This window comes from Argentina anserina, chromosome 6 (assembly GCF_933775445.1).
Source record: "Argentina anserina chromosome 6, drPotAnse1.1, whole genome shotgun sequence".
NCBI lineage: Eukaryota > Viridiplantae > Streptophyta > Magnoliopsida > Rosales > Rosaceae > Argentina > Argentina anserina.
This window is the reverse complement of record NC_065877.1, coordinates 4,852,979-4,864,576: the sequence shown is the minus strand read 5'-3', so window position 1 is coordinate 4,864,576 and position 11,598 is coordinate 4,852,979. Positions and strand designations below refer to the sequence as shown.

The following is an 11,598-nucleotide window of genomic DNA, read 5'->3' as shown; positions in this document are numbered from 1 at the left end:
CACCTAAAGCATTGGGTGTCACAAGTATTTAATCCTAAACAAAACTTTGAGTTATGAATTTTTCAAAAGTGACATTTAGCTAGCTTTATGAATACAAACAGTTCATCTTGGATAAATCTGGTTGATCTAGTTGTTTTGTTTCTAGCTATTTCAATGCCTTGATGATTCCTAATTCGGGTAAAAATTTGCAATCGACTTTGCATATTTCGGCAACGAAAATTCAGAATTAATGTACGCGGACATCTTACATATATGCAGGAGTTAGGGAAGAATGTAGAAGTACTAGAGTCTTTGGAGAAAAAGAGGAAGCTGATTGAAGAAGTTCCTAATTTGCAACTCGGTGGAAAGATGAAGCGGCTAAGGCATAGATTTTATAAGGCCAAAAGCTGCTCAAGATCGAAAACAGCGTTTGGGTGATCCTGCATCTAAGTTTTGTTGGATCGAGTATGTGGTTTTGAAGCATGCATGGAAGACCAAACTGGCCTGGAGACTTCGAGTTCTAAGGGCAGAGCCAAACAACATATATGAGGGGGGCCATTACATGCAATTTTCTCAAGTATGACTTAATTGAACCAAGTTAGAATGATGTATATTTAGCCAAAACTTTGTGGGGTGCCATGGCACCATGTAGCCCTAGTGTAGTTCCGCCTCTGTTCTAACTTCTAAGTGCTTACAGCAAGTTATATACAAGTACACAGAGACTTTAAACTACCCTCTTCTAGTAGTTTGAATTGAAATATTTTTCAGTCAATTAATTCCTTTTTTTGTCTTGCATTCTTTTTGCTCCCACGTACATTCAATGCATTTACGGTACTTACCCCCGGCCTCCGATAAACTTCAATTAAGACTCTACAGTCTCTACGACGACTTTCTCTACGAGTACTCTAGGGTTTGAAACCTGTTCTTGTTTTCTTTTCACCTTTTGCATTCCTTGCGGGGAGAACTAGGAATTAGGTCTATGAATTCTGCCTTCAATTAGCTGGTTTTGGATCAGCAGAAATGCCGATCGTGCGGCGGATTGTCTTGTATCGTTGGCTTACAAGAGGATTCTTCGGCTACTGAAATGTTCCTCTCCTTTCAGTCGAGTTGCTTCGCTCCTCTCCCGTTGGTCGATATTCCGCCATCCATCCAATGCATTCTTTTCGATCTTGTACACTGAACACCGACGTAATCTAGATGAATAAAAAGACCGCCGAGAAAGCTTTTTTTTTACTCAACTCGTAAAGGCGCCTCGAATCAACCAGCAGTCAGGAACGTCGACATCAGCAGAAGACTTCGCCGGAATCTCGACAGATTCGAATTCGAGCCGGTTGACGCGCTCTATTATCGATAAGTACATACAACAAATTAAGTGCAAAACTACTACGAATAAAAGACGTACGTACTTCAATCATCACTTCATGCATGCACTCTTTTTATATATGAGATCAACTGTCGACCAATTAAACTGCATCAATTAGTTGCTGGTTTCTGAAGATCGAGGCCAGGCGCCAACTGCCAAACGTGATCGATGCTCTTCTGTCCGGGCTACGAGCTTGGTGTTGCGGAAGCTAGCTATGTTCTGTTTTGATCTCACTACTGCTTTGATCTCTAAATTTGTATAAGCCAATAACTAGCTGAAGGAGATCAGAGACCCTGTCTGCCTAATCAGTTGGTCATTATGGTGATACTGATACGTATAAAATACAAGTTAGTTAATTATCTTGCATAATTTCAATGCCAAACCCAAACCTTCTTGTTGACCACAGACGAAAATTATTTATAGAGGGCCGGGTGTGTCATTCTCCACATAATAATTAGCTTTAATTGATTAACTAATAACAATGTGAGTTAAAGAGTTAAGTCACTATCATCGAATTGGAATTTTAATCGGAATTTAATCAAAAATTAATTAACATGTTACATAAGCTCAATTTAAGTAAACAACTATAATACTATATGATTCGTTATATTGACGTCAACTAAAGATTTGGACCACGCATAAGGTTATGTCTACCTAAGTTAAACTTTATGAATCTGTAATTTTCACAATATGAGTCAAATCAATAGTCGGAGTCAGGGACATAGCTTTTAGTTTTTGAATCTTTCATCATGCGGTATCTTCAAAGACTTTTATTTTCAGATTCCTGGCTCCGTTCCTGGTCAGAGTTGCCGACACTTTTAACTAGCTAGCTAGATTTGTCAAGTAAATATTTTTCCCCTTGTTTTTGGGTGAATTCCAATTTCCTCACAATTTGTCGTCAAAAAATGTAATGAGTTTCATGTACCAATCAGGATGCGGATGGCACACGTGGGACCACAATCCCACTGATTCACTGACACGTCAAAGTAAACCTGAAATTCGATTGGCGGGGACGTACACAATAATGCTACCCATGCCCCATACCATAAACCTATGCAAACGTCCTACTCACACGTGTCGTGTATCAATTGAAAGCGGTGTTCATTTTTTGAAAAGGAAGAAAGGAGCGGCTGGAGGCTTGCCCCATTTATAGCAGCGTGGACAAGTCTGAGAGTCGAACTTGTACCACCAAATCATCTAGTACTTCGGTTCCGAACAAATTATGCTATGTATTGCATGTCCCAAGAATATGGCTAACATACATGTTGATGTGAAATCGGCTAGAGTCATCGACTTATTTGTTTGCAAGAGCAAATTATATGGTACATATGAAATATTTAGCTTTCTAATTGCGTCAATTACGACCATAAAAAAAATTAGAAGAGGGAGAAGGATGCAACTTTAAAAATATTTACAACATATATGAAATTGCTCTATAGCGACTTATATCCTATTTATATAGATGAGAACAAACAATATGCATTTCATAATATGCATTTTTATATGCACAACATGCGTATAGTCTCTTTTCAAAATCCAACCACGATTGTGATTTGTTCATATGTATCCTCATTTTTCTTATTCTTCCGATTTTATAATTATAAAGGCAATGTCACGTATAATTTAGCATTTCCACTAATAATTAATAAAAACATAGTGTTACTATGACATACTTTAATGTCCAACTTGCTTAATATCCATTCAGAGAGAGACAGGGGCGGATCCTTTCACACTGTTAATGATGCTCAATATCTCCAAGTCAATTAGAAAGAAAAAAAAATGGTATTAATTCTTTTTTGTAATTTGAGCTACCATCTCATACTCTCTCCCACACTCAATCCCCCCACAAACACCTTCACATATACTCACCCACACTCAATCTCCTCCTACACCAATCTCTCTAATCTCACTCGGAACACCAATTTTTTTTTCTTCGTCTTTTTCTCACTTTGTGTCTTCTTCCCTTTTTTTTTTCCATAAAATTAAATCTCTAACCCTAAAAACTAAAGTCTAGTTCTTAAATTAGAGTGATAGATCGCACCTGGGATTGAGCTCACTTCACCATTCCATCAAGAAGTTATGCGCGGCCTCCACTCTTCTAGCGAACACGGGATGTTATGATCGAATTGGAGATTTCCCATTTGAGATTTTTTGGCTTTATGCGTTTGCTTTCCCTCCACTCCCGGTTACATATGCTTGGAGGTATTTTGATGCAGATAATGTAAAACAATTAGTTCAAAAGTGTGAATCACAAAGTATTTTGTGCACATTGGTTGAATCCCATTTTATGTGTACATTGTCAAAAAATTTTTTTTGCCTTCGGCCAAATTTCAAACTCTCATTAGATTACAATTCTAGATCAAGCATCCCATAAACACCTGTCCAGGATCCGCCACTGCAGAGAGATCGAGTCGTTTTCTTTGTTTGAGAATGAGTAATTGTTTCCAAAGAAATCTATTGATCCATAGGTGTGTTTGGATGAGAAAATTATAAAATTCATGGAGTTTATAAAAATGATGACATCTTAAAATTTATTAATTGTAAATTAGACTGTTTGGTTATATTTATATGGAATTTTAAGTTCGTAATAGATTAATAAATTAAAGAGATGAAATATAAAAAAAAGTATTTTTTTAGAAAGATAATTGAACACTAGAAATGAATTTGCACATGACACATATTTTGTGAGGAATTCAAGTGGGCAATTTGAACAACAAAATTCTTGTTTTTATTTTCCACATAAATCATTTATAGTTGTCAGACGAGGAGATTGCCTTTAGAATTATAAAATCATCTCTTTCAATTAAATTTTTTTTCCTCATCCAAACACACCATAAAGAAACACTACATTGCATTTTCTTTTGGCTCTATTTTTTTTTTGTGAAGAATGAATTATAACATATTAACAACATATTCATCTTGATAATCTAGAGTAAGGTATGAGAATTGGTCTTATTGAGTCTTCATATCATAATGTCAACTCATTGCATATATAGCATTACGTTCACGGTTCACCTCGATATGTAAATATATGTTTATGAACCAAATGTCAAACAAATTAGTGATATTACCTAATGAAAAGGGCAAGTTCTATCTAGCAACTATAGGATATAATGATACCAGTTAAATAAAGTAAAATGCCAAAGATCGAGCAGCATCTCAATTTCTAGAGGATCAAGATGAGAAGATGAACATCTGAAAAAAAACACAAAAAAAAGAAAAGAAAAAAGCTTTTATAATATTAGTGCTCATTATAATTTGGAGAAATATCAACATCCACATCACATACACAAGTATTCTCACTTATCTCAAATGCAACTTCAACACTGTCTCTTTCTCTAAAATCAATAACAAACCCAAAATATATGATAAAGAGAATAATTAATCGAAAAAGACTGGCCTAACTTTCAAATAAACATAATAGGCAATAAACACGAGGGAGAAAAAGGAGAAGAAAAAAGCCGAGCCGAGCCGAGCCGAGCCGAGCCAATCGATTCTCAACCAGGAACGTCCAAATCTCTGACGCTATACAAATACAATAACGAAAAGTCCAATTTGTGCCCTCCACGTGGCCGTCTCCCATTCGCCACCCCGCATTGCCCTTTTGAAAAAATTAAAAATAAAATTCGCTCTCTCACAACTTTAATCAAAACCCTGGTCCTCGGTCGGAACAGATACTCGGAATATCTATCATCATCATCGGAACTGTTTAGAGAGAGAGAGAGAGAGAAAAGGTGCTATTTTAGAGAGAGAGAGAGAGAGAGAGAAACTCCGAGACTTTAGACGCGCTTTTCTAGGGGGATAGGTTTCCATTTGAGTTTGTACAAGTCTAAAAGTAAGGCCAACTAAGGTCGGAACTTAACTAGAAGCTAGGAGATTCCGATTGTAGTTAGCTTTAATTTGTTTAGTCAATCTCATTTTCCTCGAAGAAAATTTTAGTGTGGTTCTTTGTTTGGTCTAGGATTTTTTGTTGGGTTTGTGTTTATCTTAGGCTTTGTCTTTGGTTGTTGTATGTGCACGGAAGCCGAGGCTTCTTCAAGCTCAAGCAATGTTTCGTTAGAAGAATCTAATCGGAGCTAGTTTGGTGGGGAGAAAGTTCAGTTTTTTTTTGGGTGATGTTTAGAGTGGAAGAGAGAGTTTTGATTTTCAGAAGAGTTGGGTTTTGGTGTTATGGTGGACTGAGAATGATATGGAAATTGAGTCAGATGTTTACTGAGACTGGATAGTTGGAGAGTTTAGTGGATAATGTCAATTGTGGGGGATCATATAGGATGAGGAGCTTAGGAATGATTTGAGGGTTGCAACATGAGTAGAAGTGGGAATAGTGGAGGAAGAGAGCAGAGGAATTCGGGTTCAAACGGTTCAATTACGGCCCAGCAGCTGAAAGTCGACGAGAGCCTGCTGGTTGATCCCAAGTTGTTGTTTATCGGGTCGAAAATTGGGGAGGGAGCTCATGGGAAAGTTTATGAAGGAAGGTAATGCTCAGTTCTTTGTTGGTCAAACCATTATGTTTGTTCTTGTTTGCTGTCGTGAAATGAAAGTATCTGCTGATTCCAGTTTAATTTTGGTGCTTATTTTGTTGATTATGTGGAAGCGACCTCTCTTGTGATAAGAGGATATGCTTGTGGCAATGTGGGGTGTTGGACATGTGATATAACATTCGTTTGAGTTTAAAACTTTAAATTGGTGTATAATTCAGGAGGAAACCATTTAAACACTGTTCTTGTGTCAATTGAATTAGATTTTGAGTTGTTTTTGTCTGTAAAGTGTAAACCAGTGGCAATTACCAGTTCTGATGTCATCAGATGTTTAGGACTGTTTTTCTTTGGCACAGTGTTCATGAGTAGCTTTTTGTCCAGGTATGGTAGTCAGATTGTTGCTATCAAAGTTCTTAATCGTGGGAGCACTTCTGAAGAAAGAGCTCAACTTGAGGATCGGTTTGCCCGTGAAGTTAATATGATGACTCGAGTAAAGCATGAAAATCTTGTCAAGGTTAGTGTCAGGATTAAACATGTCGTTACAAGTTCATTTTGCAGAAAACATTTCAACTGCAAGTTTGATATTGTACTTCTGCCTGCTTCAACTGGTGCAGGGTTTTGGCTGTTGTGTTAGTTTCACTGAGTAATACCTCATTTTTGGTTTCTACAGTTTATTGGAGCTTGTAAGGATCCTCTTATGGTGATAGTTACTGAGCTATTACCTGGAATGTCACTGCGGAAGTATCTCATTAGTATTCGTCCCAATCCTTTGGAACTTCACGTGGCCATTAGATTTGCTCTTGACATCGCTCATGCAATGGAATGTTTACATGCCAATGGCATTATACATAGAGATCTAAAACCTGGTATTTTACGGCTAGTTTGAGTTGTACTTCACTACTGTATTTTCTATTCTGGTTTATGTATTGTAACAAAATGTTGTTAACACTTACTGAGACTATTGATATAGTTGATTTGGATGACATTCAGTACTTCTAAATTTAACTTTAACTATAACTTTCTGCTCTAATTGGGATTCTCTGTTCATGAAGTTGTTATAAATTGCACCACTACTTGAGCCTTGCATTTACCTAGCTTTATTTTTTTTTTGTACTTTCATATTATTTTCTTTCTTGGTTATTTTTTATCAGTATTCTATGGTTATACTGAACTCTCTTGTCAATTATTGATTACGTTGGATTTTTCTCTTAGTTCAGAAATTTCTACCGCAGGGATCATGTCATGTTATCTTAGGACCAACAATTTAGATATAAATCTAGATAACAGGCAGTTATATATGATTGCTTCGTATGTATTACCTGGATTCTTTGTGTGGTTGACTTTGATAGAATGTTTGCTGCTTTTGTTTAGTAATTTTAATTTATAAAGCATTTGTTGTATTGCTCAGTGAGTATGATTTATTTCTTTCTAGTTTAACGATACATATGAAAATGTCTGATTGCAGACAATCTGTTGCTTACGGCAAATCAGAAATCTGTGAAGCTTGCAGATTTTGGTCTTGCAAGAGAAGAAACTGTGACTGAGATGATGACTGCAGAAACTGGGACTTACCGTTGGATGGCTCCTGAGGTTTGTCAACCTGTTTACCTTGATCTTTTTGATTTTTTTTTATCTTAATCAAGATCTGATTTTTAGTTCAGCAAATTGGTGAAGGTGAATGTGAATGCTTCTCCTATCTTCTCTTGCACGACACCTTTAATTTGTTTCTGCCTCTCCAGTCTTTTGGGTTCTCTTTAGATTCTTGAAAGTGGAACTAATATTTTCTTCTCCTGTTTTAAAAAAGCTGCATGTTTATTTGATTGAGTGCAGAATGACAAAAGTTATTCCTTTGTTTTGGGCTTTTGAATGTATTTATAGCGGCACTTGAATTTTTCACCTATAGTAGATGATGTTCCATTTTGTGCTTGCATTCTGTAGTCTTGACTACTCTAGGGGTGAAGAGTGCTTTTGGTTCTGGGGGACTATTAGCACCTTCCTGGTAAGATATAACTTTAGCTTAATGTTCAAACTTTTTCAGTGCTCGATTTTTTACTTTTCTAGGACTTGAAGTGGAGTGAGGTAGAGATGCAGGGTTGTAGAACTGGTTACTGACAATCTTTCTATCATTAAAACACAACTTTGGAGTCAATTTTACATCCCCTATTTACTGATGTTAGTAAGTGTTGTTTGGTTGTTCCCATGGGGTTACCTTGTGGTTTGTTACTGAATGAGCACACTATATATAGTGATTTCTAATAATGTTTCTCCTATGTTTGCACACTTGGGAGTTCACTTTGACCAACCATTAGCATTTGCAGCTATATAGCACTGTCACACTACGGCAAGGAGAGAAGAAGCATTACAATAACAAAGTTGATGTGTATAGCTTTGGGATCGTCTTATGGGAATTGCTGACCAATCGCATGCCTTTTGAAGGCATGTCTAATTTGCAGGCTGCCTATGCTGCTGCTTTCAAGGTTAGACTGATTATGTTATTTCTGCTATTCTGGACGTCAATATTAACGTATTTAGAAGAGTGTAATCCTTTTTTCATCTGTAAAGAGTTGTAGACTGATATCCCTGTTTGTTGCTTACTCTTGTACTGCGTCCATTTTGTATGCAGCAAGAGAGGCCTCGACTTCCGGAGGATCTCTCCCCTGATCTTGCCTTCATCATCCAGTCATGTTGGGTTGAGGACTCCAATGTACGGCCTACATTCAGCCAAATCATCCGCATGCTCAACTCTTTCTTCTTCAAACTCACCCCCTCACCACCCCTAGCGGACAATGACAGCAAGGAAGCAGCAGCTGCTGCGGCAAGTAACGGTACCATTACTGAACTATCTGCCCGGGCAAGAGGGAAGTTTTCTTTCATTAGGCATCTCTTCAATGCTAAGAAGAACAAGAACACACAATCAAGCTGACCAAACTTTTTCGAATCCATCTCTTTGTTTCACCTGACGCAACACCTTGCGGGAGATTTGGTATAAACAATGTTTAGTGACTTTATTTAACTACGGAGACAATGATGGAATCAAAGGGATTCGGGACGGTTCACATTGTGTAGGTGACTTGATTGTGAAGAAAAACTACTTGGTTTTGGAAATTTCTCCTCATACCAATGGTACCTCCCTCTCAATAAACATAGTGTATTTTCACAAATTCATTCGTTTTAGGCATCGAGTCTCCTAACTCAATTTTGTCGTCATTTTTTCTATAAAATCTCTCATTAAAATCTCTTGCTCATCTATTCTTACAACATTTGAGATTCAAACCCATGACTCCTATCATATCAGTTAGGCTATAACTAACCAACCTCACGTTAAGCTTACAATGCCAATGAGATTTAAACCGATGGATTTTACCGTGTCAGTTAATCTAGCTAATCGACACGACCTATCTAATCAACATGTCACAGCTCATCATGTGACAGACACCATACCTTTTAAAAAGTAGTATTTAGCTACTCAATTCAATTCGATAGTTGTACTCCGGGCCTCTAACAATGATACTTATAATTAGAGTTTAGGATTTATGATTAAATCAAAATTTCAACAAGCTATATTGCGATAATTTAGTTTAAAGTTCCAGTTATATTTAAGTAGAGTTTTTAACTTCCAAAACTAAACTATACCGCAATGCATTCCTACATTGGTCATCTTCATCGTCATCTCCAATCTATCTCCTCCATGAAACAAGTCGAATCAGCGCAAGCTCTCCTCACCAAAACCGGCCTCATCTTCACTCGCACACCTCTCGTCTCTAAGCTCATAGCTTTCGCATCGGTCTCGCCTCTCGGCTGCCTCACCCACGCGCAATCCTTGTTCGAAGAAACCACCATGGACGACTCCTTCATCTGCAGCACCATGGTCAGAGCTTACGCCAACAGCGACTTTCCCATCAGAGGGATTCATGTCTACAATCACATGATCGTGTCCCAAGTCGAGTGCGATCATTTCACTTACAACTTTGCGCTTAAAGCTTGTGCGAGACTCGTGAAAGCTATGAAGAGAGACGCTGTAGAGGTAACCGAACTGGGGACTGATCGTAAGGGAAGTGAGATTCATTGCCGGGTTTTGAAGTCGGGGTTTGATTCCGATCTGTATGTTCAGAATTCGTTGCTGTTTGTTTACGCTCAACTTGGGTCGGTGGGGCATGCACGCCAGGTGTTCGACGAAATGCCTGAGAGGAGCGTTGCGTCTTGGAACATTATGATCTCTGCTTATGATCAGACTGGTGATTTCGACTCGGCGGATAAGCTGTTTGGGCTGATGCCTGAGAAGAATGTGGCGTCGTGGAATACGTTATTAGGAAGGCATGTTAGATTGGGGGACATTGAGGCGGCGAAGACGGTGTTTGGAGAGATGGAGGAGAGGGACGCGGTGTCTTGGAATTCTATGATTGCTGGATATGTTCAGGTTGGAGATTATAATGGAGCGTTGGAGCTGTTCAGGGAAATGCAGGCTGCTGAAGTGGAAGCTACGGGGGTGACGCTTATATCGGTATTGGGGGCTTGTGCTGAAGCTAGTGAGTTGGAGATTGGAAGGAAGATTCACGAGTCATTGAATAGAAATGGGCATACGATTGAAGGGTACTTGGGGACTGCCCTTGTGGATATGTACTGTAAATGTGGCAAGTTGAGTTCGGCTAGAGAAGTGTTTAGTGGGATGAAGATGAGACCGGTTGGTTGCTGGAATGCGATGATTATGGGGTTCGCTGTTCATGGTCACTGTGAGGAAGCTTTGGAGTTGTTTGAAGATATGGAAAAGCAGGGTGGTGATGTGAAGCCTAATCAGATCACGTTTGTTGGGGTGCTCATTGCTTGTAGTCACAAGGGTTTGGTGGAAGAAGGGCGCCGGTACTTTAATTACATGAAAGAAGAATACAATATTGTGCCGGATGTTAAGCATTATGGTTGCATGGTTGATCTTCTTAGCAGGTGCGGTTTGTTAGATGAAGCCTACCAGATGATCAAGGGGGAGCCTTCCCTGGCAAGCTGTTTGTTGTGGAGAACCTTGTTGGGTGCTTGTAAGGTACATGCGAACGTTGAATTGGCTGAGCAGTGCTTTGAGCATCTAGCCAAATTGGAATCTCTTACGGATGCAGATTATGTTTTGTTGTCAAACATCTACGCTGAAGCCGAACGATGGCAGGATGTTGAGAGGTTGAGGGGTGAGATGGTTTGTAAGGGAGTTCCCAAAAGCCTCGGCTTCAGCCATGTAGAAATGAAATAAATGATTAGCGGCACAAGTTCATGCACCCCGGTACTACTCTCACGCAAGCAAGCTAACTTAAAAGTTTCAGCTGGATGCTTATTTCCCAACTTAAAGAGAAGCCATTTAGTTTGACATGCAAGTTTCGGATGGTTGATTTTTTGGTTTTATTTATTATTATTATTATTATATTTTTTTTTTGAGAATGAGAAGAGTTCTAGAATGTTATTGTGGAAAACAGGAGAAAACTGTCATTGTTAGCTAGATGTAATAACTCTAATTTACATTTATAGAATGTCATCATTGAAAGGCAACAATAGTCAATTATCGATGCGTGCATATCTGGGTTGGAACTTTAGTTTACTTTGAGAATTTGACTGGCAGCCTAGAAATTCAGTTCAGTAATGAACTTCTGCACACAACTTTTTACTTTGTGATAAACGGTGGTCCAAACCGGACCGTAATTTCTCCTCAAAGTTGAACTCATACCCTATATGCTCCCAGAGGTGTCACTATGCTATTACTTTCAGATTTTTGGCCATATACAATGATTCCCTTGGTAAAAG

The 11,598-nt window shown here is 38.4% G+C and overlaps 2 protein-coding genes across 2 annotated transcripts; both read left to right on the top strand.

Moving 5' to 3' along the window:
• Positions 1–5,102: 5,102 nt before the first annotated feature.
• LOC126800255 (serine/threonine-protein kinase STY13) lies at positions 5,103–8,983 on the top strand. Its single transcript, XM_050527583.1, has 6 exons — positions 5,103–5,817; positions 6,202–6,334; positions 6,491–6,686; positions 7,286–7,410; positions 8,139–8,297; positions 8,444–8,983. The coding sequence occupies exons 1-6, from the start codon at positions 5,648–5,650 to the stop codon at positions 8,741–8,743; spliced, it is 1,083 nt and encodes a 360-aa protein (XP_050383540.1). The 5' UTR covers positions 5,103–5,647; the 3' UTR covers positions 8,744–8,983.
• A 411-nt stretch (positions 8,984–9,394) lies between these two features.
• On the top strand, positions 9,395–11,238 carry LOC126800238 (pentatricopeptide repeat-containing protein At5g15300-like). Its single transcript, XM_050527562.1, has one exon. The coding sequence runs from the start codon at positions 9,458–9,460 to the stop codon at positions 11,051–11,053; it is 1,596 nt and encodes a 531-aa protein (XP_050383519.1). The 5' UTR covers positions 9,395–9,457; the 3' UTR covers positions 11,054–11,238.
• Positions 11,239–11,598: the final 360 nt, after the last annotated feature.